General features: G+C 43.4%; 1 protein-coding gene across 1 annotated transcript in view; it reads right to left on the reverse strand.

Moving 5' to 3' along the window:
* The window catches only part of LOC126195486 (gamma-aminobutyric acid type B receptor subunit 2-like), a 367244-nt gene that overhangs the window by 179365 nt on the left and 161402 nt on the right, over positions 1 to 26477 (reverse strand). The window contains exon 7 of the mRNA XM_049934114.1: positions 21523 to 21583. Within this exon, the coding sequence (XP_049790071.1) occupies positions 21523 to 21583 (61 nt within the window). The remainder of the gene's footprint in view (positions 1 to 21522; positions 21584 to 26477) is intronic.

Below are 26477 nucleotides of genomic sequence, written 5' to 3' on the forward strand. Positions count from 1 at the left end.
ACATTTGGAGGTACTGCATAGCATCACCCGCCAACAGTCAAATATTGCTGCCCGTCCTGTCCGCCAAATTATTTATGTATATAATAAATAATAGCGGTGCTATCACACTTCCCTGTGCCACTCCGGATGATACCCTTCTCCCTGATGAACACAAGCCATCAAGGACAAAATACTGGGTTCCATAATTTAAGAAGTCTTCGAGCCACTAACATATCTGTGAATGTCATCCATATGCTAGTTCCTTCTTTAATAACCTGTAGTCGGGCACTGCGTCAAACGCTTTGCGAAAATCAAGAGATATAGAACCTGAAACTTTCTGGCAGATTAAAACTGTGTGTCGGACCGAGACTCGAACTCGGGACCTTTGCCTTTCGCGGGCAATTGCTCTACCACCTGAGCTATCCATGTACGACTCACGCACCGTCATCACAACTTTACTTCTGCCAGTACCTCGTCTCCTACCTTCCAAACTGTGCAGAAGCTCTCCTGCGAAACTTGCAGAACTAGCACTCCAGAAAGAAACGATATTGGGGAGACACGGCTTAGCCACAGCCTTGGGGATGTTTCCAGAATGAGATTTTCACTCTGCAGCGGAGTGTGCACCGATATGAAACTTCCTGGCAGATTAAAACTGCGTGCCGGCCCGAGACTCGAACTCGGGACCTTTGCCTTTCGCGGGCAAGTGCTCTACCAACTGAGCTACCCAACCACGACTGACGCCCCGTCATCACAGCTTTACTTCGGCCAGTACCTCGTCACCTACCTTCCAAACTTTGCAGAAGCTCTCCTGCTAACCTTGCAGTACTAGCAGTACTGGAAGAAAGGATATTGCGCAGACATGGCTTAGTCACAGAATGGGGGATGATTCCCGAATGAGATATTGACTGCGTGCGCTGATATGAAACTTCCTGGCAGATTAAAACTGTGTGCCGCCCCGAGACTGGAACTCGGGACCTCTGCCTTTCGCGGGCAAGTGCTCTACCAATTGAGCTACCTAAGCATGACTCACGCCCCGTCCTCACAGCTTTACTTCTGCCAGTACCTAATCTCCTATCTTCCAAAATTTGCAGAAGCTCTCCTGCGAACCCTGCAAAACTAGTACTCCTGAAAGAAAGGATATTGCGGAGACATGGCTTAGCCACAGAATGAAGGATTATTTCAGGATGAGATTTTCACTCTGAGTCGATATGTGCACAGATATGAAGCTTCCTGGCAGGTTAAAACTGTATGCCGGACAAAAACTCGAACTCGGTAACTTTGCATTTCGCAGGCAAGTGCTCTACCATCTGAGCTATCCAAGCACGATACACGCCCCGTCATCACAGCTTTACTCCTCCCAGTACCTCTTCTCCTATCTTCCGAACTATGTAGAAGCTCTCCTGATAACCTTGCAGAACTAGCACTCCTAAAAGAAAGGATATTGCGGAGTCATGGCTTAGCCACTGCCTGTAGGATGATTCCAGACTGAGATTTTCACTCTGCAGCGGAGTGTGCGCTGATATGAAACTTCCTGGCAGATTAAACTGTGTACCGGACAGAGATTCGAACTCTGGACCTTTGCCATTTGTGGAGAAGTTCCTTACTATCTGAGCTATCCACGCACAATTCATGCCCCGTCATCACATCTTTACTTCTGCCAGTGCCTCGTCTCCTTCCTTCCAAACTTTGCAGAAGGTAGGAGACGAGGTATTGGCAGAAGTAAAGCTGTGAGGACGGGGCGTTAGTCTTGCTTCGATAGCTCAGATGGTAGAGCACTTTCCCACGAAAGGAAAATGTCCCTAGGTCGAGTGAAAATCTCATTCTGGGAATGTAGAACCCGCATTTCGTCCTTCGTCCATAGTTCGCTGTATGTCACGTGAAAAAAGGGTAATCTGAGTTTGCATGGGCAATGCATTCAAAAATTATGCTGATTCGTGGACATAAGCATTTCTGTCTCAACAGAATTTATTATATTCGAACCGAGAAATTGTTTACGGATTCCGCAACAAATGTAGGGACATTGGTCTGTAATTTTGCGGGTCCGTTCTTTTGCCCTTTTGATAGATAGTCACCTGCGCTTTTATCCAGTTGCTTGGCTCTTTGCGCTGGGCAGGATCAAGATATTCACGATAAATGCAAGCTACTGTAAGATAAGGTCCAATGCTGTAGAGTATTCTCTGGGAAACCGAACTGGGATTCTCTCCGGAGCTGGTGACGTATTGGTTTTCTTCTCCTTCAGTGATTTCTCTACGCCAGGGATGCTTATTACGATGTCGTCCATGGGTCGAACATGAGTCTTCACAGCAGTCAGTCCAACGTGTTCCCTCGTTGACCTAAAGGCATCGTCAACTACGGTTGCAAAGGGCGCGGGATCACAGAGAGTGGACCGATGATCAATGAAAACGCGTCGTCATGTCTGGTGAATCACGTTTCTTGATACATCAGGTCGACGATCGCATGTGGGGGAACACATGCTTCAAACGTACACGGCGCGATGTTATACTAATACTATGGGGGACGGCACTTGGTCTTCCTTGAAACTTGCGGTAACAGCTGTGGACTACGTGAACGTTGTTGCGGATTACCTGCACCCCTTCTTGGTAGATGTTCCACCCAAATATGATGTCGTCTTCTAGCAGTATAACTGTCCGTGTCACAAGACCAGAGTCGTGATACATTGGTTCGATGAGCAATATAATGAACTGACGTTGATATCTTGACTAAACTTTCAGCTGATATGAACCCGAAGGAACACATGTAGGACGCCATGCGGTTCCAACACCACCTCCGCAAATAACCGATCAGTAATTTACGGGAAATGCTTGATCGATCATAGACATCTAGTGCCTGATACAGGTTGGTTATAATGAAACTTCCGCTGGTTGAGGTGACATCCATAAAAAACGAGTGATATCATGACATTGAAACTTTGTGGAAACGTTTTTAAGGACATTCGGAAGAGAAATAACATATAAACCATTGAAAGAAATGCACTTTAATTTCTACATGAGAAGGGAACATTTGTTAATTGCGCGCCATGTTTTCGTTCCAGGTTATAAACGTTGTTCAATGTGACTGGCATTTGATCCGCAACAGCCTGGAACAGCGATAGAGACACCATTTCACTATTGTTGGTGAGGTACACTACTGTCCATTAAAATTGCTACACCACGAAGATGGCGTGCTATAGACGTGAAATATAACCGACGCGAAGAAGATGCTCTGATATGCAAATAATTAGCTTTTCAGAGCATTCACACAAGGTTGGCGCTGGTGGCGACACCTAAAAGGTGCTGACACGAGAAAAGTTTCCAACCGATTTCTCATACACAAACACCACTTGACCGGCGTTGCCTGGTGAAACGTTGTTGTGAAGCCTCGTCTAAGGAGGAGAAATGCGTACCATCACGTTTCCGACTTTGATAAAGGACGGATTGTAGCCTATCGCGATTGCGGTTTACCGTATCGCGACATTGCTGCTCGCGTTGGACGAGATCCAATGACTGTTAGCAGATTATGCAATCGGTGGGTTCACGAGGGTAATACGGAACGCCGTGCTGGATCCAAACGGCCTCGTATCACTAGCAGTCCAGATGACAGGCATCTTACCCGCATGGCTGTAACGGATCGTGCAGCCACGTCTCGAACCCTGCGTCAACAGATGGGGACGATTGCAAGACAACAACCATCTGCACGAACAGTTCGACGACGTTTGCAGCAGCATGCTATCAGATCGGAGACAATGGCTGCGGTTACCCTTGACGCTGCATCACAGACAGGAGCGCCTGCGATGGTGTACTCAAGGACGAACCTGGGTGCACGAATGGCTAAACGTCATTTTTTCGGATGAATCCAGGTTCTGTTTACAGCATCATGATGGTCGCATCCGTGTTTGACGACATCGCGGTGAACACACATTGGAAGATTGTATTCCTCATCGTCATACTGGCGTATCATCAGGCCTGATGGTATGGGCCATTAATTACACGTCTCGGTCACCTCTTGTTCGCATTGACGGCAATTTGAGCAGTGGACGTTACATTTCAGATGTGCTACGACCCGTGGCTCTACCCTTCATTCGATCCCTGCGAAACCCTACATTTCTGCAGGATAATGCACGACCGCATGATGCAGGTCCTGTACAGGGCATTCTGGATACAGAGAATGTTCGACTGTTGCCCTGGGTAGCACATTGAAAACGTCTGGTCAATGGTGGTCGGGCAACTGGCTCGTCACAATACGCCAGTCACTACTCTTGATGAAATGTGGTATCTTGTGAAGCTGCATGGTCAGCTGTACCTGTACACTCCATCCAAGCTCTGTTTGACTCAATGCCCAGGAGTGTCAAGGCCGTTATTACGGCCAGAGGTGGTTGTTCTGGGAACTGATTTCTCAGGATCTATGCACCCAAATTGCGTGAAAATGTAATCACGTGTCAGTTCTAGTATAATGTATTTGTCCAATGAATACCCGTTTATCATCTGCATTTCTTCTTGGTGTAGCAATTTTAATGGCCAGTCATGTATATCATTTGGTGACGTCACAGGGTTTAACGTTTCTCATTCATTATTGGTGTATGTCCCGACATTTGCGACTGCATGTGTTTCGTATGAAATTACTTGTCTCAACGTCATATACGCAGCTTCGGAGGTTCTTCAGCGTTAATAAGAATCTTCCTGTATACTGAATAGTGCGTTATTCTCGTTGAAATGCTTCCTTTCTGAGCTGTAGGCTGTGTAAGCGGAATAACAGTGTCCTATAAGCTGCTATTTTGTACTTCACAGGAAGATTAAAGGGTTGATGGATAAGCGTTCTACTAGTAGTAGGCGACTTCGGGAAAACATCAGAAGGGAAAGTAGCTTCTTCCAAACTTATTCGTAGGTACAAACACGGTAAGGAATTATGCGCACTAATTTCCACTGAAAGTTATTTTTCATCCCGCAGGGAGTTCAGGCGGTTTTACCACAGTCTATGCTTCGCTGCCATACAATGCTGTGCTACAAACGGACATTCTCAGAAATTTATTCCTCAGATTAGGGTCTATGTCTGATACCAGTGGACTTCTCTTGACCTGGAATGTCCTTTTTGCGAGGGCTAGCCCGCTTCTTATGTCCTTCTTGCTCCGTCCGTCATGAGTTATTTTGATCCGTTGTTTGACGCTCTATGTAGCAGATATACATCAACTACGTATCGACAATACAAATTAATCCTCTCACTGCGCTCCGGGGATTGGTGAACATATTAATGCTCGAAGTTCGTGATGTACATGCTGGAAAGTCAGTAAAACAGAGGGGCGCCTCTTGCAAGCCCACTTTCTTGGATGATGGATTTATTACGTTGCAGTATGACAAGGTAATATACAGTAATCAGATTTGCTAATTAAAATCAGTTCTACTATAGAGAACTGTGTTTGAAATCAATAACAAATGAAACGATTAGGTGTACCAGCCGCAGGAATGTAATCACTGAACGTCAATTAGAAGCAAGGATTCAGTTTTAAAGTGAATGTGCTTGATTAAAAATGAGATTTTACGATGAGAGTGGTAAATAGTCACCAGTTAAGTAGTTCGTTACATAGCTAAAAAATGTCACACTACCAAACGTGAAGTAACAGAATTTTTGACGCGAAATCAATTGCGAAACGGTGTGACGTGAAACACCGTGCGAAGAGTTTTCTTTCTTCGATAAGAAAAGTAATGTCTTACAAGTTGTCTCCAGAACATATTGAATATAGTTTTATCTTTATATTCGAATGGTTTAACACCAGCAAAACGGGAGTAGTAATTTCCATTAATTTATCTCGTGCTCCAAGGTAACATCGCTAGAAACGGTCGAAGAAGATTCGAATTTCGTCAGACACCGTGCGACGTCGGAAAAGTCAGCCGATAAAGTCGGTTGCGCTCGGATGATTTATTTATTTTTTTCTTTAGTCATCATTGTTCTCACTAGTTGAATGCGGCACGCCACAAATTCCTCTCCTGTGCCAGCCTCTACATCTGAGACTAGCACTTGCAGACCTACGACCTAAATTACATGCTGGATGTATTCCAATCTCTGTCTTCCTCTAAGTTCTTACTCTCTGCGGCTTGATCTTGTACCATAGACGTTATTCCCTGACGTCTTGTCAGTGTTTTCCTCTCCGATTCTGTGCAGGACCTTCTCATTCCTTATCTTATCAGATTACCTAATCTTCAACATTCGTCTGTAGCCCCACAACTCAGATGTTTCGATTTCCTTCTGTTCCGGTTTTCCCACAGTCCACGCTTCACTGCCATACAATGCTGAGCTAGAAACGTACATTCTCAGATATTTATTCCTCACATTAAGGTCTGTGTCTGATACCAGTGGACTTCTCTTGACCTGGAATGCCCTTTTTGTGAGTGCTAGACCGCTTTTTATGTCCTCCTTGCTCCTTACGTCATGGGTTATTTTGGTCCGTAGATCGCAGAATTCCTTAACTTCATCAACTTCATGACCATCAGTCCTGATGATAAGTTTCTCACAGTTCTCATTTCTGCTACTTCTCATTACTTTCGTCTTTCTCCTATTTATTCTCGGTCCATATTCTGTAGTCATTAGACTATTCATTTCGTTCAGCAGGTCACTGAAGACAGCAATGTCATCGGCGAATCTCATCGCTGATATTTTCCACCTTGAATTTTAATTCTACTCCTGAAGCTCTCTTTTATTTCCAACATTGCTTATTCGCTGTATAAATTGAGCAGTAGGGACGAAAGTCTACATCTCTATCTTACACCCCTTTTAATCCAAGAACTTCATTCTTCGTCTTCCACTCTATTCCCTCTTGGTTGTTGTACAAGTTCTGTATTACCGGTCTGTTCCTATAACTTAACCCTATTTTCCTCAGAATTTAGAATATCTTGCACCATTATCAACCATAACGTCAGAACTACCCCTCTGGTTCCTTTACTGTTCCAAAGGCCAAACTGATAGTCATGTAACACATCCTCAATTTTCTTTTCTAGTGTGGTGTATATTATTCGTGTCAGCAAGCACTTATTAACTCTTGCAGTCTTCGGAATTGTGTGGATGATATTTTTCCGAAAGTCAGGTAGTACGAGGTGCATTCAAGTTCTAAGGCCTCCGATTTTTTTTTTCTCCGGACTGGGAAGAGATAGAAACATGCGCATTGTTTTAAAATGAGGCCGCGTCCACTGTTTTAAATACTTAAAATGGCGACGTTTTCCTTACTTGAACAGCGTGCAATCATTCGTTTTCTGAATTTGCGTCGTGTGAAACCAATTGAAATTCATCGGCAGTTGAAGGAGACATGTGGTGATGGAGTTATGGATGTGTCGAAAGTTCGTTCGTGGGTGCGACAGTTTAATGAAGGCAGAACATCGTGTGACAACAAACTGAAACAACCTCGGGCTTGCACAAGCCGGTCTGACGACATGATCGAGAAAGTGGAGAGAATTGTTTTGGGGGATCGCCGAATGACTGTTGAACGGATCGCCTCCTGAGTTGGCATTTCTGTGGGTTCTGTGCACACAGTCCTGCATGACGACCTGAAAATGCGAAAAGTGTCATCCAGGTGGGTGCCACGAATGCTGACGGACGACCACACGGCTGCCCGTGTGGCATGTTGCCAAGCAATGTTGACGCGCAACGACAGCATGAATGGGACTTTCTTTTCGTCGGTTGTGACAATGGATGAGACGTGGATGCCATTTTTCAATCCTGAAACAAAGCGCCAGTCAGCTCAATGGAAGCATACAGATTCACCGCCACCAAAAAAATTTCGGGTAACCGCCAGTGCTGAAAAAATGATGGTGTCCATGTTCTGGGACAGCGAGGGCGTAATCCTTACCCATTTCGTTCCAAAGGACACTACGGTAACAGGTGCATCCTACGAAAATGTTTTGAAGTACAAATTCCTTCCTGCACTGCAACAAAAACGTCCGGGAAGGGCTGCGCGTGTGCTGTTTCACCAAGACAACCCACCCGCACATCGAGCTAACGTTACGCAACAGTTTCTTCGTGATAACAACTTTGAAGTGATTCCTCATGCTCCCTACTCACCTGACCTGGCTCCTAGTGACTTTTGGCTTTTTCCAACAATGAAAGACACTCTCCGTGGCCGCACATTCACCAGCCGTGCTGCTATTACCTCAGCGATTTTCCAGTGGTCAAAACAGACTTCTAAAGAAGCCTTCGCCGCTGCCATGGAATCATGGCGTCAGCGTTGTGAAAAATGTGTACGTCTGCAGGGCGATTACGTCGAGAAGTAACGCCAGTTTCATCGATTTCGGGTGAGTAGTTAATTATAAAAAAATCGGAGGCCTTAGAACTTGAATGCACCTCGTATATCGCCACACTCATGCATTTTATACACCAACGTCAATGGTGTTTTTGTTGCCACTTCCCCCAATGATTTTAGAAAATCTGGCTGAAGGTGGCCTATTCCTTCTGTCCCAGTTCTCTAACATTCTGCCATACTGATTTGTAAAAAGTAGCAGCCTTAGAACGATGTTGGTGGTGACCGTTTCGGCGTTCGTATGACGGCAGTCTCAGGCTGATCATCCGTGACGTTTATGTCACGATTACTTCCTGTCATCGTCAGATCGGAAAGATGAGCTAGAGATTAATTCATTTTCGCATATGGTGAATTAAGAATAAGCTTCCGAACATGTTGTGTTACTAAGATTTTTGTGCAGTGTCCTGAGATTAAATTTACTGGTACTGAAGAAGCTGTTACTAGGTTGTCCATAAACTATAAATATTCCAATTGACGTGAGTTGTGTTTCTTAAGGAGTAACGTTTAGAAATAAAAATAAAACAGGTAGACTTTTCCTAGCAGATTTACTTGTACCTGAAAGTCTAAACATTAACCCACTTTCCTGCATAACTCCCACCAATATTAAGGCACATATCAGGTCTTCCCCCCCATGAACCATGGACCTTGCCGTTGGTGGGGAGGCTTGCGTGCCTCAGCGATACAGATGGCCATACCGTAGGTGCAACCACAACGGAGGGGTATCTGTTGAGAGGCCAGACAAACATGTGGTTCCTGAAGAGGGGCAGCAGCCTTTTCAGTAGTTGCAGGGGCAACAGTCTGGATGATTGACTGATCTGGCCTTGTAACATTAACCAAAACGGCCTTGCTGTGCTGGTACTGCGAACGGCTGAAAGCAAGGGGAAACTACAGCCGTAATTTTTCCCGAGGACATGCAGCTCTACTGTATGATTAAATGATGATGGCGTCCTCTTGGGTAAAATATTCCGGAGGTAAAATAGTCCCCCATTCGGATCTCCGGGCGGGGACTACTCAAGAGGACGTCGTTATCAGGAGAAAGAAAACTGGCGTTCTACGGATCGGAGCGTGGAATGTCAGATCACTTAATCGGGCAGGTAGGTTAGAAAATTTGAAAAGAGAAATGGATAGGTTAAAGTTAGATATAGTGGGAATTAGTGAAGTTCGGTGGCAGGAGGAACAAGACTTTTGGTCAGGTGATTACAGGGTTATAAATACAAAATCAAATAGGGGTAATGCAGGAGTAGGTTTAATAATGAATAAAAAAATAGGAGTGCGGGTTAGCTACTACAAACAGCATAGTGAACGCATTATTGTGGCCAAGATAGACACAAAGCCCATGCCTACTACGGTAGTACAAGTTTATATGCCAACTAGCTCTGCAGATGATGAAGAAATTGATGAAATGTATGACGAGATAAAAGAAATTATTCAGGTAGTGAAAGGAGACGAAAATTTAATAGTCATGGGTGACTGGAATTCGTCAGTAGGAAAAGGGAGAGAAGGAAACATAGTAGGTGAATATGGATTGGGGGGAAGGAATGAAAGAGGAAGCCGCCTTGTAGAATTTTGCACAGAGCATAACTTAATCATAGCTAACACTTGGTTCAAGAATCATGAAAGGAGGCTGTATACATGGAAGAAGCCAGGAGATACTGACAGGTTTCAGATAGATTATATAATGGTAAGACAGAGATTTAGAAACCAGGTTTTAAATTGTAAGACATTTCCTGGGGCAGATGTGGATTCTGACCACAATCTATTGGTTATGAACTGCAGATTGAAACTGAAGAAACTGCAAAAAGGTGGGAATTTAAGGAGATGGGACCTGGATAAACTGAAAGAACCAGAGGTTGTAGAGAGTTTCAGGGAGAGCATAAGGGGACAATTGACAGGAATGGGGGAAAGAAATACAGTAGAAGAAGAATGGGTAGCTCTGAGGAATGAAGTGGTGAAGGCAGCAGACGATCAAGTAGGTAAAAAGACGAGGGCTAATAGAAATCCTTGGGTAACAGAAGAAATATTGAATTTAATTGATGAAAGGAGAAAATATAAAAATGCAGTAAATGAAGCAGGCAAAAAGGAATACAAACGTCTCAAAAATGAAATCGACAGGAAGTGCAAAATGGCTAAGCAGGGATGGCTAGAGGACAAATGTAAGGATGTAGAGGCTTGTCTCACTAGGGGTAAGATAGATACTGCCTACAGGAAAATTAAAGAGACCTTTGGAGAGAAGAGAACCACTTGTATGAATATCAAGAGCTCAGATGGAAACCCAGTTCTAAGCAAAGAAGGGAAGGCAGAAAGGTGGAAGGAGTATATAGAGGGTTTATACAAGGGAGATGTACTCGAGGACAATATTATGGAAATGGAAGAGGATGTAGATGAAGACGAAATGGGAGATAAGATACTGCGTGAAGAGTTTGACAGAGCACTGAAAGACCTGAGTCGAAACAAGGCCCCGGGAGTAGACAACATTCCACTAGAACTACTGATGGCCTCGGGAGAGCCAGTCATGACAAAACTCTACCATCTAGTGAGCACGATGTATGAGACAGGCGAAATACCCTCAGACTTCAAGAAGAATATAATAATTCCAATCCCAAAGAAAGCAGGTGTTGACAGATGTGAAAATTACCGAACTATCAGTTTAATAAGTCACAGCTGCAAAATACTAACGCGAATTCTTTACAGACGAATGGAAAAACTGGTAGAAGCCGACCTCGGGGAAGATCAGTTTGGATTCCGTAGAAATGTTGGAACACGTGAGGCAATACTGACCTTCTACATCTACATCTACATCTATACTCCGCGAGCCACCTTACGGTGTGTGGCGGAGGGTACTTATTGTACCACTATCTGATCCCCCCTTCCCTGTTCCATTCACGAATTGTGCGTGGGAAGAACGACTGCTTGTAAGTCTCCGTATTTGCTCTAATTTCTCGGATCTTTTCGTTGTGATCATTACGCGAGATATATGTGGGCGGTAGTAATATGTTGCCCATCTCTTCCCGGAATGTGCTCTCTCGTAATTTCGATAATAAACCTCTCCGTATTGCGTAACGCCTTTCTTGAAGTGTCCGCCACTGGAGCTTGTTCAGCATCTCCGTAACGCTCTCACGCTGACTAAATGTCCCCATGACGAATCGCGCTGCTTTTCGCTGGATCATGTCTATCTCTTCTATTAATCCAACCTGGTAAGGGTCCCATACTGATGAGCAATACTCAAGAATCGGACGAACAAGCGTTTTGTAAGCTACTTCTTTCGTCGATGAGTCACATTTTCTTAGAATTCTTCCTATGAATCTCAACCTGGCGCCTGCTTTTCCCACTATTTGTTTTATGTGATCATTCCACTTCAGATCGCTCCGGATAGTAACTCCTAAGTATTTTACGGTCGTTACCGCTTCCAATGATTTACCACCTATGGCATAATCGTACTGGAATGGATTTCTGCCCCTATGTATGCGCATTATATTACATTTATCTACGTTTAGGGAAAGCTGCCAGCTGTCGCACCATTCATTAATCCTCTGCAGGTCTTCCTGGAGTACGTACGAGTCTTCTGATGTTGCTACTTTCTTGTAGACAACCGTGTCATCTGCAAATAGCCTCACGGAGCTACCGATGTTGTCAACTAAGTCATTTATGTATATTGTAAACAATAAAGGTCCTATCACGCTTCCTTGCGGTACTCCCGAAATTACCTCTACATCTGCAGATTTTGAACCGTTAAGAATGACATGTTGTGTTCTTTCTTCTAGGAAATCCTGAATCCAATCACAAACCTGGTCCGATATTCCGTAAGCTCGTATTTTTTTCACTAAACGTAAGTGCGGAACCGTATCAAATGCCTTCCTGAAGTCCAGGAATACGGCATCAATCTGCTCGCCAGTGTCTACGGCACTGTGAATTTCTTGGACAAATAGGGCGAGCTGAGTTTCACATGATCTCTGTTTGCGGAATCCATGTTGGTTATGATGAAGGAGATTTGTATTATCTAAGAACGTCATAATACGAGAACATAAAACATGTTCCATTATTCTACAACAGATTGACGTAAGCGAAATAGGCCTATAATTATTCGCATCTGATTTATGACCCTTCTTGAAAATGGGAACGACCTGCGCTTTCTTCCAGTCGCTAGGTACTTTACGTTCTTCCAGAGATCTACGATAAATTGCTGATAGAAAGGGGGCAAGTTCTTTAGCATAATCACTGTAGAATCTTACGGGTATCTCGTCTGGTCCGGATGCTTTTCCGCTACTAAGTGATAGCAGTTGTTTTTCAATTCCGATATCGTTTATTTCAATATTTTCCATTTTGGCGTCCGTGCGACGGCTGAAGTCAGGGACCGTGTTACGATTTTCCGCAGTGAAACAGTTTCGGAACACTGAATTCAGTATTTCTGCCTTTCTTCGGTCGTCCTCTGTTTCGGTGCCATCGTGGTCAACGAGTGACTGAATAGGAGATTTAGATCCGCTTACCGATTTTACATATGACCAAAACTTTTTAGGGTTCTTGTTTAGATTGTTTGCCAATGTTTTATGTTCGAATTCGTTGAATGCTTCTCTCATTGCTCTCTTTACGCTCTTTTTCGCTTCGTTCAGCTTTTCCTTATCAGCTATGATTCGACTACTCTTAAACCTATGATGAAGCTTTCTTTGTTTCCGTAGTACCTTTCGTACATGATTGTTATACCACGGTGGATCTTTCCCCTCGCTTTGGACCTTAGTCGGTACGAACTTATCTAAGGCGTACTGGACGATGATTCTGAATTTTTTCCATTTTTGTTCCACATCCTCTTCCTCAGAAATGAACGTTTGATGGTGGTCACTCAGATATTCTGCGATTTGTGCCCTATCACTCTTGTTAAGCAAATATATTTTCCTTCCTTTCTTGGCATTACGACTTATCTTGGAAGAAAGATTAAGAAAAGGCAAACCTACGTTTCTAGCATTTGTAGACTTAGAGAAAGCTTTTGACAATGTTGACTGGAATACTCTCTTTCAAATTCTGAAGGTGGCAGGGGTAAAATACAGGGAGCGAAAGGCTATTTACAATTTGTACAGAAACCAGATGGCAGTTATAAGAGTCGAGGGGCATGAAAGGGAAGCAGTGGTTGGGAAAGGAGTGAGACAGGGTTGTAGCCTCTCCCCGATGTTATTCAATCTGTATATTGAGCAAGCAGTAAAGGAAACAAAAGAAAAATTCGGAGTAGGTATTAAAATCCATGGAGAAGAAATAAAAACATTGAGGTTCGCCAATGACATTGTAATTCTGTCAGAGACAGCAAAGGACTTGGAAGAGCAGTTGAACGGAATGGATGGTGTCTTGAAAGGAGGATATAAGATGAACATCAACAAAAGCAAAACGAGGATAATGGAATGTAGTCAAATTAAGTCGGGTGATGCTGAGGGAATTAGATTAGGAAATGAGACACTTAAAGTAGTAAAGGAGTTTTGCTATTTAGGGAGTAAAATAACTGATGATGGTCGAAGTAGAGAGGATATAAAATGTAGACTGGCAATGGCAAGGAAAGCGTTTCTCAAGAAGAGAAATTTGTTAACATCGAGTATAGATTTAGGTGTCAGGAAGTCGTTTCTGAAAGTATTTGTATGGAGTGTAGCCATGTATGGAAGTGAAACATGGACGATAACTAGTTTGGACAAGAAGAGAATAGAAGCTTTCGAAATGTGGTGCTATAGAAGAATGCTGAAGATAAGATGGGTAGATCACGTAACTAATGAGGAGGTATTGAATAGGATTGGGGAGAAGAGAAGTTTGTGGCACAACTTGACTAAAAGAAGGGATCGGTTGGTAGGACATGTTTTGAGGCATCAAGGGATCACAAATTTAGCATTGGAGGGCAGCGTGGAGGGTAAAAATCGTAGAGGGAGACCAAGAGATCAATACACTAAGCAGATTCAGAAGGATGTAGGTTGCAGTAGGTACTGGGAGATGAAGAAGCTTGCACAGGATAGAGTAGCATGGAGAGCTGCATCAAACCAGTCTCAGGACTGAAGACCACAACAACAACAACATCGGGTCTTACAGCCAGCTTTGAATACAATCCTCTTGCAAATCCACCGCCTGAGCATAGTTTTCGACAATTTAAACGTTCAGTAGCAACTGCATAAGCACACTTCTTGACACCTGAGGAAACTCATCACATAACGTCGAAATCGTAAAGAATCTGTTCTCCCTCATTTTTTCATCAATTTTCTGCACCCGATCATCAGTAATGATTGAAAATAGCCCACTTCGTTCCTCTTCCACCTTTTAAAGCTGTCACCCATTTCGGTACGATTTCTTCGGTCAGAAGTGTAAAGAAATGTGCTTTATGCAATTGTTACAGAACCTTTAAATTATCGAAAGTTGTACTCAGGCAGCGGATTCCTACGAGGATGTTATTCAAAGCTGGTTGCACGGTACGATAAGTGCCTTAATATTGGTGGGGGTTTCGCAGAAAAGTAGAATAAAGTGCAGGTTTTCATGTAAAAATAGAACTGCTAAGAAAAGTTTACTTGTTTTATTTTTATTTCAAAACGATATTTCCATCAAACACACGCCTCGTATTTCAGCAGCTCATGTAAACGCCGTGAACACGATTTCAGTCAAATTATATGTGAATTCCACATAAAAACCGGCCACTGTAAGGCGTTTATGATGGTTCCCAGCAACAGTACAGGGTTATTACAAATGATTGAAGCGATTTCACAGCTCTGCAATAACTCTATTATTTGAGATTTTTTCACAATGCTTTGCACACACATACAAAAACTCAAAACGTTTATTAGGCATTCACAAATGTTCGATATGTGCCCCTTTAGTGATTCGGCAGACATCAAGCCGATAATCAAGTTTCTCCCACACTCGGCACAGCATCAATGAGTTCGAAAGCATCGTTGATGCGAGCTCGCAGTTCTGGCACGTTTCTTGGTAGAGGAGGTTTAAACACTGAATCTTTCACATAACCCCACAGAAAGAAATCGCATGGGGTTAAGTCTGGAGAGCGTGGAGGCCATGACACGAATTGCTGATCATGGTCTCCACCACGACCGATCCATCGGTTTTCCAATCTCCTGTTTAAGAAATGCCGAACATCATGATGGAAGTGCGGTGGAGCACCATCCTGTTGAAAGATGAAGTCGGCGCTGTCGGTCTCCAGTTGTGGCATGAGCCAATTTTCCAGCATTTCCAGATACACGTGTCCTGTAACGTTTTTTTCGCAGAAGAAAAAGGGCCCGTAAACTTTAAACCGTGAGATTGCACAAAACACGTTAACTTTTGGTGAATTGCGAATTTGCTGCACGAATGCGTGAGGATTCTCTACCGCCCAGATTCGCATATTGTGTCTGTTCACTTCACCATTAAGAAAAAATGTTGCTTCATCACTGAAATCAAGTTTCGCACTGAACGCATCCTCTTGCATGTGCTGTTGCAACCGCGCCGAAAATTCTAAGCGTTTGACTTTGTCATCGGGTGTCAGGGCTTGTAGCAATTGTAAATGGTAAGGCTTCTGCTTTAGCCTTTTCCATAAGATTTTCCAAACCGTCGGCTGTGGTACGTTTAGCTCCCTGCTTGCTTTATTCGTCGACTTCCGTGGGCTACGCGTGAGACTTGCCCGAACGCGTTCAACCGTTTCTTCGCTCACTGCAGGCCGACGCGTTGATTTCCCCTTACAGAGGCACCCAGAAGCTTTAAACTGCGCATACCATCGCCGAATGGAGTTAGCAGTTGGTGGATCTTTGTTGAACTTCGTCCTGAAGTGTCGTTGCACTGTTACGACTGACTGATGTGAGTGCATTTCAAGCACGACATACGCTTTCTCGGCTCCTGTCGCCATTTTGTCTCACTGCGCTCTCGAGCGCTCTGGCAGCAGAGACCTGAAGTGCGGCTTCAGCCGAACAAAACTTTACGAGTTTTTCTACGTATCTGTAGTGTGTCGTGACCATATGTCAATGAATGGAGCTACAGTGAATTTATGAAATCGCTTCAATCATTTGTAATAGCCATGTACTTTCCGCCGTTCCGTTTGTGCACCACTCCTGTGCGTTATTACATAAGTTATCGTCCTAAAGACAGTAACTATTTCGCAAAGACGGTAGTTTCGGCACGTGATGGAGGTAACGAAACGCACTCCTACATAAAACCGCACTTTGGAATCATCGAGAGATGCGCTTGCCACGTTTATGACAATATGAAACCCACGAACGGTCTCGATACACTTCGACATATAATTCAGTTACAAAAACTGTTTTGTAATAGTATTTATTCGTCATCCTGAATACTTAAGTTATTGTAATTTATAACTTTCACTATTCAAAGTTTCGCTGTTGTAATTAATCGTTCGAAACTTCCTGGCAGATTAAATCTCAAACCTGGACCCTTTGCCTTTCGCGGGCAAGTGCCCTACCTGTGGTGTCACCGCTAGACACCACACTTGCTAGGTGGTAACTTAAATCGGCCGCGGTCCTGTAGTACATGTCGGACCCGCGTGTCGCCACTGTGGGATCGCAAACCTAGCGCCACCACAAGGCAGGTCTCGAGAGACTGAGGAGACCTCGTCCCCAGTTGTACGGACAACATAGCTAGCGATTGGACGTGCTAAGCCTTGCTCTCATTTGCCGAGAGATAGACAGTAGAATAGCCCTCTGCTAAGTTAAATGGCGACCACCTAGCAAGGCGCCATTTGTATCAGTGCCAATAGCTTACGAGTATGCAGGAGAGATGTATTCCAACAAGAGAATAAAGTTAAGTATTAAAAAAGCTACGTATTTTTCTTTAGTGCATTTATAAGTCTCATGTTCCAGACTTCACGCCCGTCTGCGTTAGCCTTGCGTGCCCTATCGGCTACAGCATTGTGTCTGGGCTGTATGGTCTAGACACAACACTACCAACTGAGCTACCCGAGCACGACTCATAACCCGTCCTCACAGCTTTCCTTTCTCCAGTACCTTATGTCTAAGGTTTGAATTTCAGCCAGGCATGCAGTTTTAATCTGCGACGAAGTTTTACATCAGTGCACAGTTCGCTGCAGAAAGAAAATTCAATTTGGAAACAATTAATCGTTGTTTTGTTCCCACGGCTGCCTTAGCAGTGAGTTTGAGAAATTACTAAAATAAGTAAGAAATGTTTTGAATCTACAAAGCAATGGAAAACAGAGAAGCTGAAATGAACGATGCAAAATCTGAAAAGTATTAGAATATGGTTCGCGCTTCTTTTTTAGTTTAATGTATTGTCCCTGGAATGTATTGTCCCTGGAATGCGACAGAGAGTATTGAATTATCCAGAACGGAGATAGCAGTACAGTAACTGTTGCAGAAATACGTGTAGCTGAAAAAGCGTAGGTCGTAAAACCTGAGAACTCATATATTCTAGCGTGGGATGAAGATAACATTATTGCTAAGAGCTAAGTATTACTGCATGAAAATAACTTCACAAGCAGCGGTGAAGGTCGTTAATTCAACGGATACTCGACCTATCGAGTCTCTGCGCTAATGAAGAACGAAAATATTCAAAATATTCTGGAACGAGCATGTTTACAGAATGCGAATTTGCAGAGTACCGAATGTTACGTAATAGCATCCTGATTCGGAGACCAAATTAAACTGTACCTCCTCCTGTAACTGCCAGTGTAAGTCAGTTGAAAGGTCGTCGGAGGGCAAGGCATACCACCTCTGACAGGGTCATACCTAGTAAAGCAATGAGGTGTTCAAAACAACCTCCGAGTTGATGGCAGTTTAACTTTTTTAATGTAAGAGCCATTAAGCAAACGGAGTGTTAGCGAATCTCAAAAGAGATGAAGATAATGGGAGCCAGAACAGTTGAGTGACGGTATTGTATTCTGTTTTATTGCGCCTTTAAATTTTTAACATTTATTTATTTATTTGGGTTATATTCTGTGACGTGAATCCCTCCATAAACCTAGTGAATATAAGTGACTAGACGTGCAAGTACCGGGTAATCAAAAAGTCAGTATAAATTTGAAAACTGAATAAATCACGGAATAATGTAGATAGAGAGGTACAGATTGACACACATGCTTGGAATGACATGGGGTTTCATTAGAACCAAAAATATACAAAAGTTCAAAAAATGTCCGACAGATGGCGCTTCATCTGATTAAAATAGCAACAATTATCGTAACAAAGTAAGACAAAGCAAAGATGATGTTCTTTATAGGAAATGTTCAATATGTCTACCATCATTCCTCAAAAATAGCTGTATTCGAGGAATAATGTTGTGAACAGCACTGTAAAGCATGTCCGTTGTTATGGTGAGGCACTGGCGTCGGATGTTGTCTTTCAGCATCCTTAGAGATGTCGGTCGATCACGATACACTTGCGACTACAGGTAAGCCAATAATGGCACGGATTGAGGTCTGGGGACCTGGGAGGCCAAGAATGACGAAAGTGGCGGATGAGCACACGATCATCACCAAACGACGCGCGCAAGAGATCTTTCACGCGTCTAGCAATATGAGGTGGTGCGCCATCCTGCATAAACATCGTACGTTCCAGTAGGTGTTTATCAGCCAGGCTGGGGATGATGCGATTCTGTAATATATCGGCGTACCTCTCACCCGCAACGGTAGCAGTTACAAAACCAGAATCACCCATTTCCTCGAAGATAAAAGGCCCGATAACGGTATATGTGGCAAATCCAACCCATACCGTGACTTTCTCGTCGTGCAACGGAGTTTCCACGACAGTTCTTGGATTTTCGGTAGCCCAAATTCTGCAGTTGTGGGCGTTGACAGAACCTCGGAGCGTGAAATAAGGTTCGTCGGTCCACAACACGTTACTCAACCAATCGTCATCTTCCGCCATCTTTTGAAACGCCCACACCGCAAATGCCCTGCGCTTCACTAAATCACCAGGTAACAGTTCATGATGCTCATGGATTTTGTACGGATAGCATCGGAGGGTACGCCTAAGTGCCAACCAAACAGTAGTGTATGGAATGCCGGTGCGACGTGCAACTCCACGAGCGCTTACTTCCCCGTGCGTAGACGAACCCGCTACAGTCTCCTTTTCTTCCTGAACTGTCTCAGCAGCATTACGCCTTGTGTTCGGTCGGCCACTACGGGGTCTACCGTCTAAACAACCCGTGGCTTCGAACTTCTAAATCATTCTCGCCACAGCTGCATTTGTCAACGGACCTTTACCCGTTCGAATCCCCTTTCTATGGCGATAGGATCGTAACGCTGATGTAGCACATTCCTCATTCTGATAATGCAGCTTCATTCAAAGCGCCTTTTCAGGTAACGTCAACATGCTGCGACTACTGGCGCATCTGATTCTCTCTCTCATTACAGCTCCTTTTATACACGATTGTCATGCGCAGTCACTGACGTTTTGCTGTCCAGCGCGATCTGTTGGACATTTGGTGAACTTTTTTTTGTTCTAATAAAACCCCATGTCATTCCAAGCATGTGTGTCAATTTTTACCTCTCTATCTACATTATTCCGTGGTTTATTAAGTTTTCAAATTTATACTGACTTTTTGATCACCAGGTATGTCTGCTTGCTGGAAATGCGACGGATACGTAAAATGAGCTTAACACACTGTCGCTTCTCGGAAAAGTCTCAAATAAAAGGGGTGACCAAAAATTTTCGGTTTTAGGGTGTTGTCTAGCGTACGAGGTGTGGCTAGAAAAAAACCGGACTAGTACTGGTGAAACAATAAAACGAATGCAATAAGGCTGAAAGTCGCGTGGCCTGTCACGTGACTCTCGCTCCGCCTACTGCTCGAGTTTCATCTGCCTCCTGCACTCAGTCTGCCCGTGGCGTCTGTTTTAAGTAGTTGACGTTTTGTCTGTGCGTCGGAAAATGTTGAGTGTACAGAAAGAACACCGTGTTAACATCAAATTTTGTTTCAAACTAGGAAAATCTGCAAGTGAAACGTTTGTAATGTTACAACAAGTGTACGGCGATGATTGTTTATCGCGAACACAAGTGTTTGAGTGGTTTAAACGATTTAAAGATGGCCGCGAAGACACCAGTGATGACACTCGCACTGGCAGACCATTGTCAGCAAAAACTGATGCAAACATTGAAAAAATCGGTAAACTTGTTCGACAAGATCGCCGTTTAACAATCAGAGCAGTGTCTGAGTTAACAGGAGTTGACAAGGAAAGTGTCGAACAAGTTTACCGATTTTTTCAATGTTTGCATCAGTTTTTGCTGACAATGGTCTGCCAGTGCGAGTGTCATCACTGGTGTCTTCGCGGCCATCTTTAAATCGTTTAAACCACTCAAACACTTGTGTTCGCGATAAACAATCATCGCCGTACACTTGTTGTAACATTACAAACGTTTCACTTGCAGATTTTCCTAGTTTGAAACAAAATTTGATGTTAACACGCTGTTCTTTCTGTACACTCAACATTTTCCGACGCACAGACAAAACGTCAACTACTTAAAACAGACGCCACGGGCAGACTGAGTGCAGGAGGCAGATGAAACTCGAGCAGTAGGCGGAGCGAGAGTCACGTGACAGGCCACGCGACTTTCAGCCTTATTGCATTCGTTTTATTGTTTCACCAGTACTAGTCCGGTTTTTTTCTAGCCACACCTCGTATATGCAACGTAGCGCGACTCCTATGCGGGTTTGTAAGCATCGACATGTAGGCAAGGGATTAGTGCGAGATTCGTGTCTTTCCGGCGTGCGTGCGGTAAATGCAGAAACTTGAACTATGGCGATGTCCAAACAGACCAAACATACGGTTACTCTTTTCTCTATTGCCGATGGACAAACACCTGCAGACAACCATCAGAGAATCAAGAACGTGTACGGGGCACCATGTCGATCGAAAATCACATTTGTCGAACGGTGCATGAAGTTCTGTGCTGGATACTGTTGCTTCATGGTAACGCACGTCCACATATCGCAAATGCTACAGCACAAAGGCTATGCCAACTGAAGGGAGACTCGAGGACCCACCCTATAGGCCTGAGCACGCCCCCCCCCCCCCCCCCCCCCTCCGATGTCCCTTGAAAACGGCCTTGAAGGGTCGACGAGTCCTGTCGGAGGATGATGTGTAAAAGGTGTTACGGCCCTCTTCACGCAGCAGGAGACAGTGTTCTACCAGTTATTTTCAACTTGGCGCGTTGGTGGCATTATTGCCTCAATGCTCACGGCGATTTCCCAGATTGGCATACGGCCTTGGAACGCTAAGTTACCTTTATTTGGCTCGAATCCCGGACCACCGATACATATAAGAACAGAGTAAGCAGCCGCGATGAGCGCTGCTACTTTACCTTGTACCTGGTAGAACGCTGAGATGCCGACGCGGTCGGCGCCGCTGAACGACACTGGACCCTGCAACAAAACAACGACGCATTAGCTTAAGAGCTAGGCGAGCAACTAGTTTAGCAATAAGCTGCAGTAAGTACTGAGTCAGCTATATGGCAAGCGTGAACAATAAAAACCTACGCATCAGATGAATTCGCAATTGCGAATAACAAGGACCATCGGCTGTAGAATGGAATGACGACAATGAAAATTTCTGCCGGACCGAGGCCTCGAACACAGATTTCCTGCTTATCGCGAGCTGTCGCCTTACCATTTTTAATTTATTTTTTATTTTTTAATTCTTTTTATGCTGTTTATTTATTAATTTTTTCGTTATTTTAGTCTATGTCCCAGAATTCCAGGAGTCGCTAGCGCCTTCCGATTGGCTCAACATACAAACGTCGCTTCTCGAAATTTTAATGGAAATTCCGTTTGTAGTGCGTTCAGAACATCATGTCAACAAAAAAGCGTCAGCGTCTCATGGCTTGGACGTTTCAGCTAGAAGGCGGGTCATGAAAGGCGCTCAGTAGAAATTGAAAAAGAAATGCTCGTATCTGGGGTTGCGAACAAGTGCAGTGTCGATCGTTAAGTTACGTCCAACAACCTAGTTCTGATTTCTCATCGGGGCCAGACAGGTTAGTTAGTTAGTTAGTTAATTGCGTGTTCCATTGATCAATTCCACGGTACGGTAGCCGTTTTGATGTGGAACGTGTCAAGTGCACAAGAAATGCACATATGAAACAAGATTTTTAATGTATATATCTTGCAATACAGAGGTAAAGAGTAATATTTGTATTATTTACCCCATTCCCTTAAATGGCACAAAATGCATATACTATATTTATAGATTTATTTAGTCCTATTCAAGAATTCATCTATGGTATAGAAGGAGTTGTCAAAGAAATATGATTTCAATTTTTTTTTTTTTGAATCTATTACTGCTGATTGTTAGACACTTTATTTCATATGGTAATTTATGGAAAATTTTTATAGCAGCATAGTTTTCCCCTTTCTGTGCCAAAGATAGGTTGAGCAAAGGATAGTGTAAGTCTTTCCTTTTTCTGGTATTATAATCATGAATGTCACTGTGTTTTCAAACTGGTCCATGTTGATGAGAACAAATTTCATTAGTGAGTAGATGTATTGTGAGGCTGTTGTAAGAATTCCCAATATTTTAAAAAGATGCCTACAAGATGTGCGACTATGAACACCACACATTATTGTAACCAATTTCTTTTGAGCAGCGAATACTTTTTGTCTAAATGTTCAGTTACATCAAAATATTATTCCGTATGACATCATAGAGTGAAAGTATGCAAAGTATGTTAGCTTACTAATTTCTATATCCTCAAAATTGGCAATTATTCTGATCGCAAATGTTGCTGAACCTAGTCGCTTTAGGAGTTCCAAAATATGATTTTTCCAGTTAAAATCTCACTAGGGGTAAGATAGATACTACCTACAGGAAAATTAAATAGACCTTTGGAGAAAAGAGAACCACTTGTATGAATATCAAGAGCGCAGATGGAAACCCAGTTCTAAGCAAAGAAGGGAAACCAGAAAGGTGGAAGGAGTATATAGAGGGTCTATACAAGGGCGAGATATGTGAGGGCAATATTATAGAAATGGAAGAGGATGTAGATGAAGATGAAATGGGAGATTTAATACTGCGTGAAGAGTTTGACAGAGCACTGAAAGACCTAAGTCGAAACAAGGCCCCAGGAGTAGACAACATTGCATTAGAACTACTGACAGCCTTGGGAGAGCCAGTCCTGACAAAACTACCATCTGGTGAGCAAAATTTATGAGATAGCCGAAATACCCTCAAACTTCAAGAAGAATATAATAATTCCAATCCCAAAGAAAGCAGGTATTGACAGATGTGAAAATTACCGAACTATCAGTTTAATAAGTCACAGCTGCAAAATACTAACACGAATTCTTTGCAGACGAATGGAAAAACTGGTAGAAGCCGATCTCGGGGAAGATCAGTTTCGATTCCGTAGAAACATTGGAACACGTGAGGCAATACTAACCCTACGACTTATCATAGAAAATAGATTAAGAAAAGACAAACATACGTTTCTAGCATTTGTAGATTTAGAGATAGCTTTTGACAAAGTTGACTGGAATACTCTCTTTCAAATTCGGAAGGTGGCAGGGGTCAAATACAGGAAGCTAAAGGCTATTTACAATTTGTACAGAAATCAGATAGCAATTATAAGAGTCGAGGGACATGACAGGGAAGCAGTCGTTCGGAAGGGAGTGAGACAGGGTTGTAGCCTCTCCCTGATATTACTCAATCTGTATATTGAGCAAGCAGTAAAGGAAACAAAAGGAAAATTCGGAGTAGGTATTAAAATCCATGGAGAAGAAATAAAAACTTTGAGGTCCGCCGATGACATTGTAATTCTGTCAGAGACAGCAAAGGACCTGGAAGAGCAGCTGAACCGAATGGACAGTGACTTGAAAGGAGGATATAAGATGAACATGAACGAATGCAAAACGAGGATAATGGAATGTAGTCGAATTAAGTCGGGTGATGCTGAGGGAATTAGATTAGGAGATGAGACACTTAATGTAGTAAAAGAGTTTAGCTGTTTGGGGAGCAAAATAACTGATGATGGTCGAAGTAGAGAGGATATGAAATGTAGACTGGCAATGGCAAGGAAAGCGTTTCTGAAGAAGAGAAATTTGTTAACATCGAGTATAGATTTATGTGTCAGGAAGTCGTTTCTCAGAGTATTTGTATGGAGTGTAGCCATGTATGGAAGTATTACATGGACGATAAATAGTTCGGACAAGAAAAGAATAGAAGCTTTCGAAATTTGGTGCTACAGAAGAATGCTGAAGATTAGATGGGTAGATACCATAACTAATGAGGAAGTATTGAATAGGATTGGGGAGAAGAGGAGTTTGTGGCACAACTTGACGAGAAGAAGGGATCGGTTGGTAGGACATGCTCTGAGGCATCAAGGGATCACCAATTTAGTACTGGAGGCCAGTGTGGAGGGTAAAAATCGTAGAGGGAGACCAAGAGATGAATACACTAAGCAGATTCAGAAGGATGTAGGCTGCAGTACGTACTGGAAGATGAAGCAGCTTGCACAGGATAGAGTAGCATGGAGAGCTGCATCAAACCAGTCTCAGGACTGAAGACCACAACAACAACAGCAACAACAACAATAACATGTAAACCAAGAAACTGGTATGTTCTACCCTGTCTACTGACTTCTGTTGAGGTGTTATATTTATTAAAAGAACTGTAGTTTTTCCAGCAGAAAATTGGATGTACTGTGTTTTTTCAAAGTTTAGAGCAAGCCCATTTGCAGAAAACCAATTAATGACTTTTCCAAAGACCTTATTTGTATCATTTTCAATTGGACCTTCTTTTACTGGATTAATAATGATGCTTGTGTCATCAGCAAACAGGTCACTTCAGCTTCCGGTTTCAGATAGGAATGGAGGTCGTTCACATACGTCAAGACCAGAACGGGACCCACGATTGAATCCTGTGGAACACCTAATGTAATTTCACCCCAATTAGATGAAGTGGCAAACTTATTTAAATCACTTGACCCATACAAGGAACCGTTTTGCTTCCTGTTCTGTAGGTATGACTTAACCCACTCATATGATATTCCGTTTATACTATAGAATTGTAATTTCTGTAACATAATGTCATGGTTCACACAATCAAATGCTTTAGACAAGTCACAGAAAATTACTGTTGGTGACATTTTACTATTTAAAGAGTCTATTATGTGGACATTGAAATTGTATATTGCTGTCTCAGTGGAACAGCGTTTTTGAAATCCGAACTGTGTTTTACTAAGTGTTGTTCCAGTATATGTGTTGTATATGTGGAAGGGGTAGGGAACGCAGGTGGTAACTTTATTCAAGAAAGAAGTTGTTCCAGCGGACCGTATGACCGCGTGTCCAATTCACAGCATTAGTTTTTGTTGTGGGATAATGAATCACCTGCGGGAATAAACGCGTCAGGAAAGTGATCTGAGCAGGTGTCTGTCCGGTAAGGAAAGCCAAGATATGCTGCGCGATCCTCCAGACGTCAGACGACGGACCACATGATAATCGATGAGCGTCTGTGTCCTCCACACCACAGTGAACACAGAGGGGTGTGTCAGCGACGCGGATGTGGTGCAAACGAAACTGGTTGACCTGCTCGCTATTGACGGTGATATACCAGTTGGACTGAACGCTGGTGTGCAGACAATCAGCATGCACCGCTTTCCATACACGACGCCTTATTATCTTGGGAAACTTGTGTTCGATGAGGTTGTGGGTTCGATACATTTGTAATGTGTCATGTACAGCCTTTGTCTGGAGTATACGTGGAAGGGGTAGGGAACGCAGGTGGTAACTTTATTCAAGAAAGAAGTGCCGAAATTGATAAAAGGAGGGTGGAATGTCGGATAACATGACTGGGGCTGACATGGAGACTAGCGCGTGTTGATGCAAAAGCAGTCCGTTCGGGCTTGTCGGGCAGCTACGCCAGGCTTTCAGCTGGGAGCTAAAACAAAGTGCCGTTACTCTGTCTGGCACATGGAATAAACCCACTCCGCCACGCTACCGTGGGAGGGCAAGGGAGGAGTAACATCCTGGTATTCACGTATTGTGTACGCTGTACAATGTCGAGGGATCCAAGCTGATGTTCTACAAGGCCAGCCCTGATCGTTTGGAGGAGACGCCTACTGTTGCTTGCCGCTGAACGACGGATGTCATTCATAAAATCAATGCCCAAACAGCGGACGCTGGTGGCCACACTTAGAGGAGTAACATATCTCTCAGGTAGACCCTCACCAACGGGCAGAACCTTCGATTTGGAAAAGTTAAGAGAACTGCCCGATGCCTCCTCATATATCGCCACCCAAGTTAGAGCAGCGCGAACATCGCCTGCATT

This window comes from Schistocerca nitens, chromosome 7 (assembly GCF_023898315.1).
Source record: "Schistocerca nitens isolate TAMUIC-IGC-003100 chromosome 7, iqSchNite1.1, whole genome shotgun sequence".
Lineage (NCBI taxonomy): Eukaryota > Metazoa > Arthropoda > Insecta > Orthoptera > Acrididae > Schistocerca > Schistocerca nitens.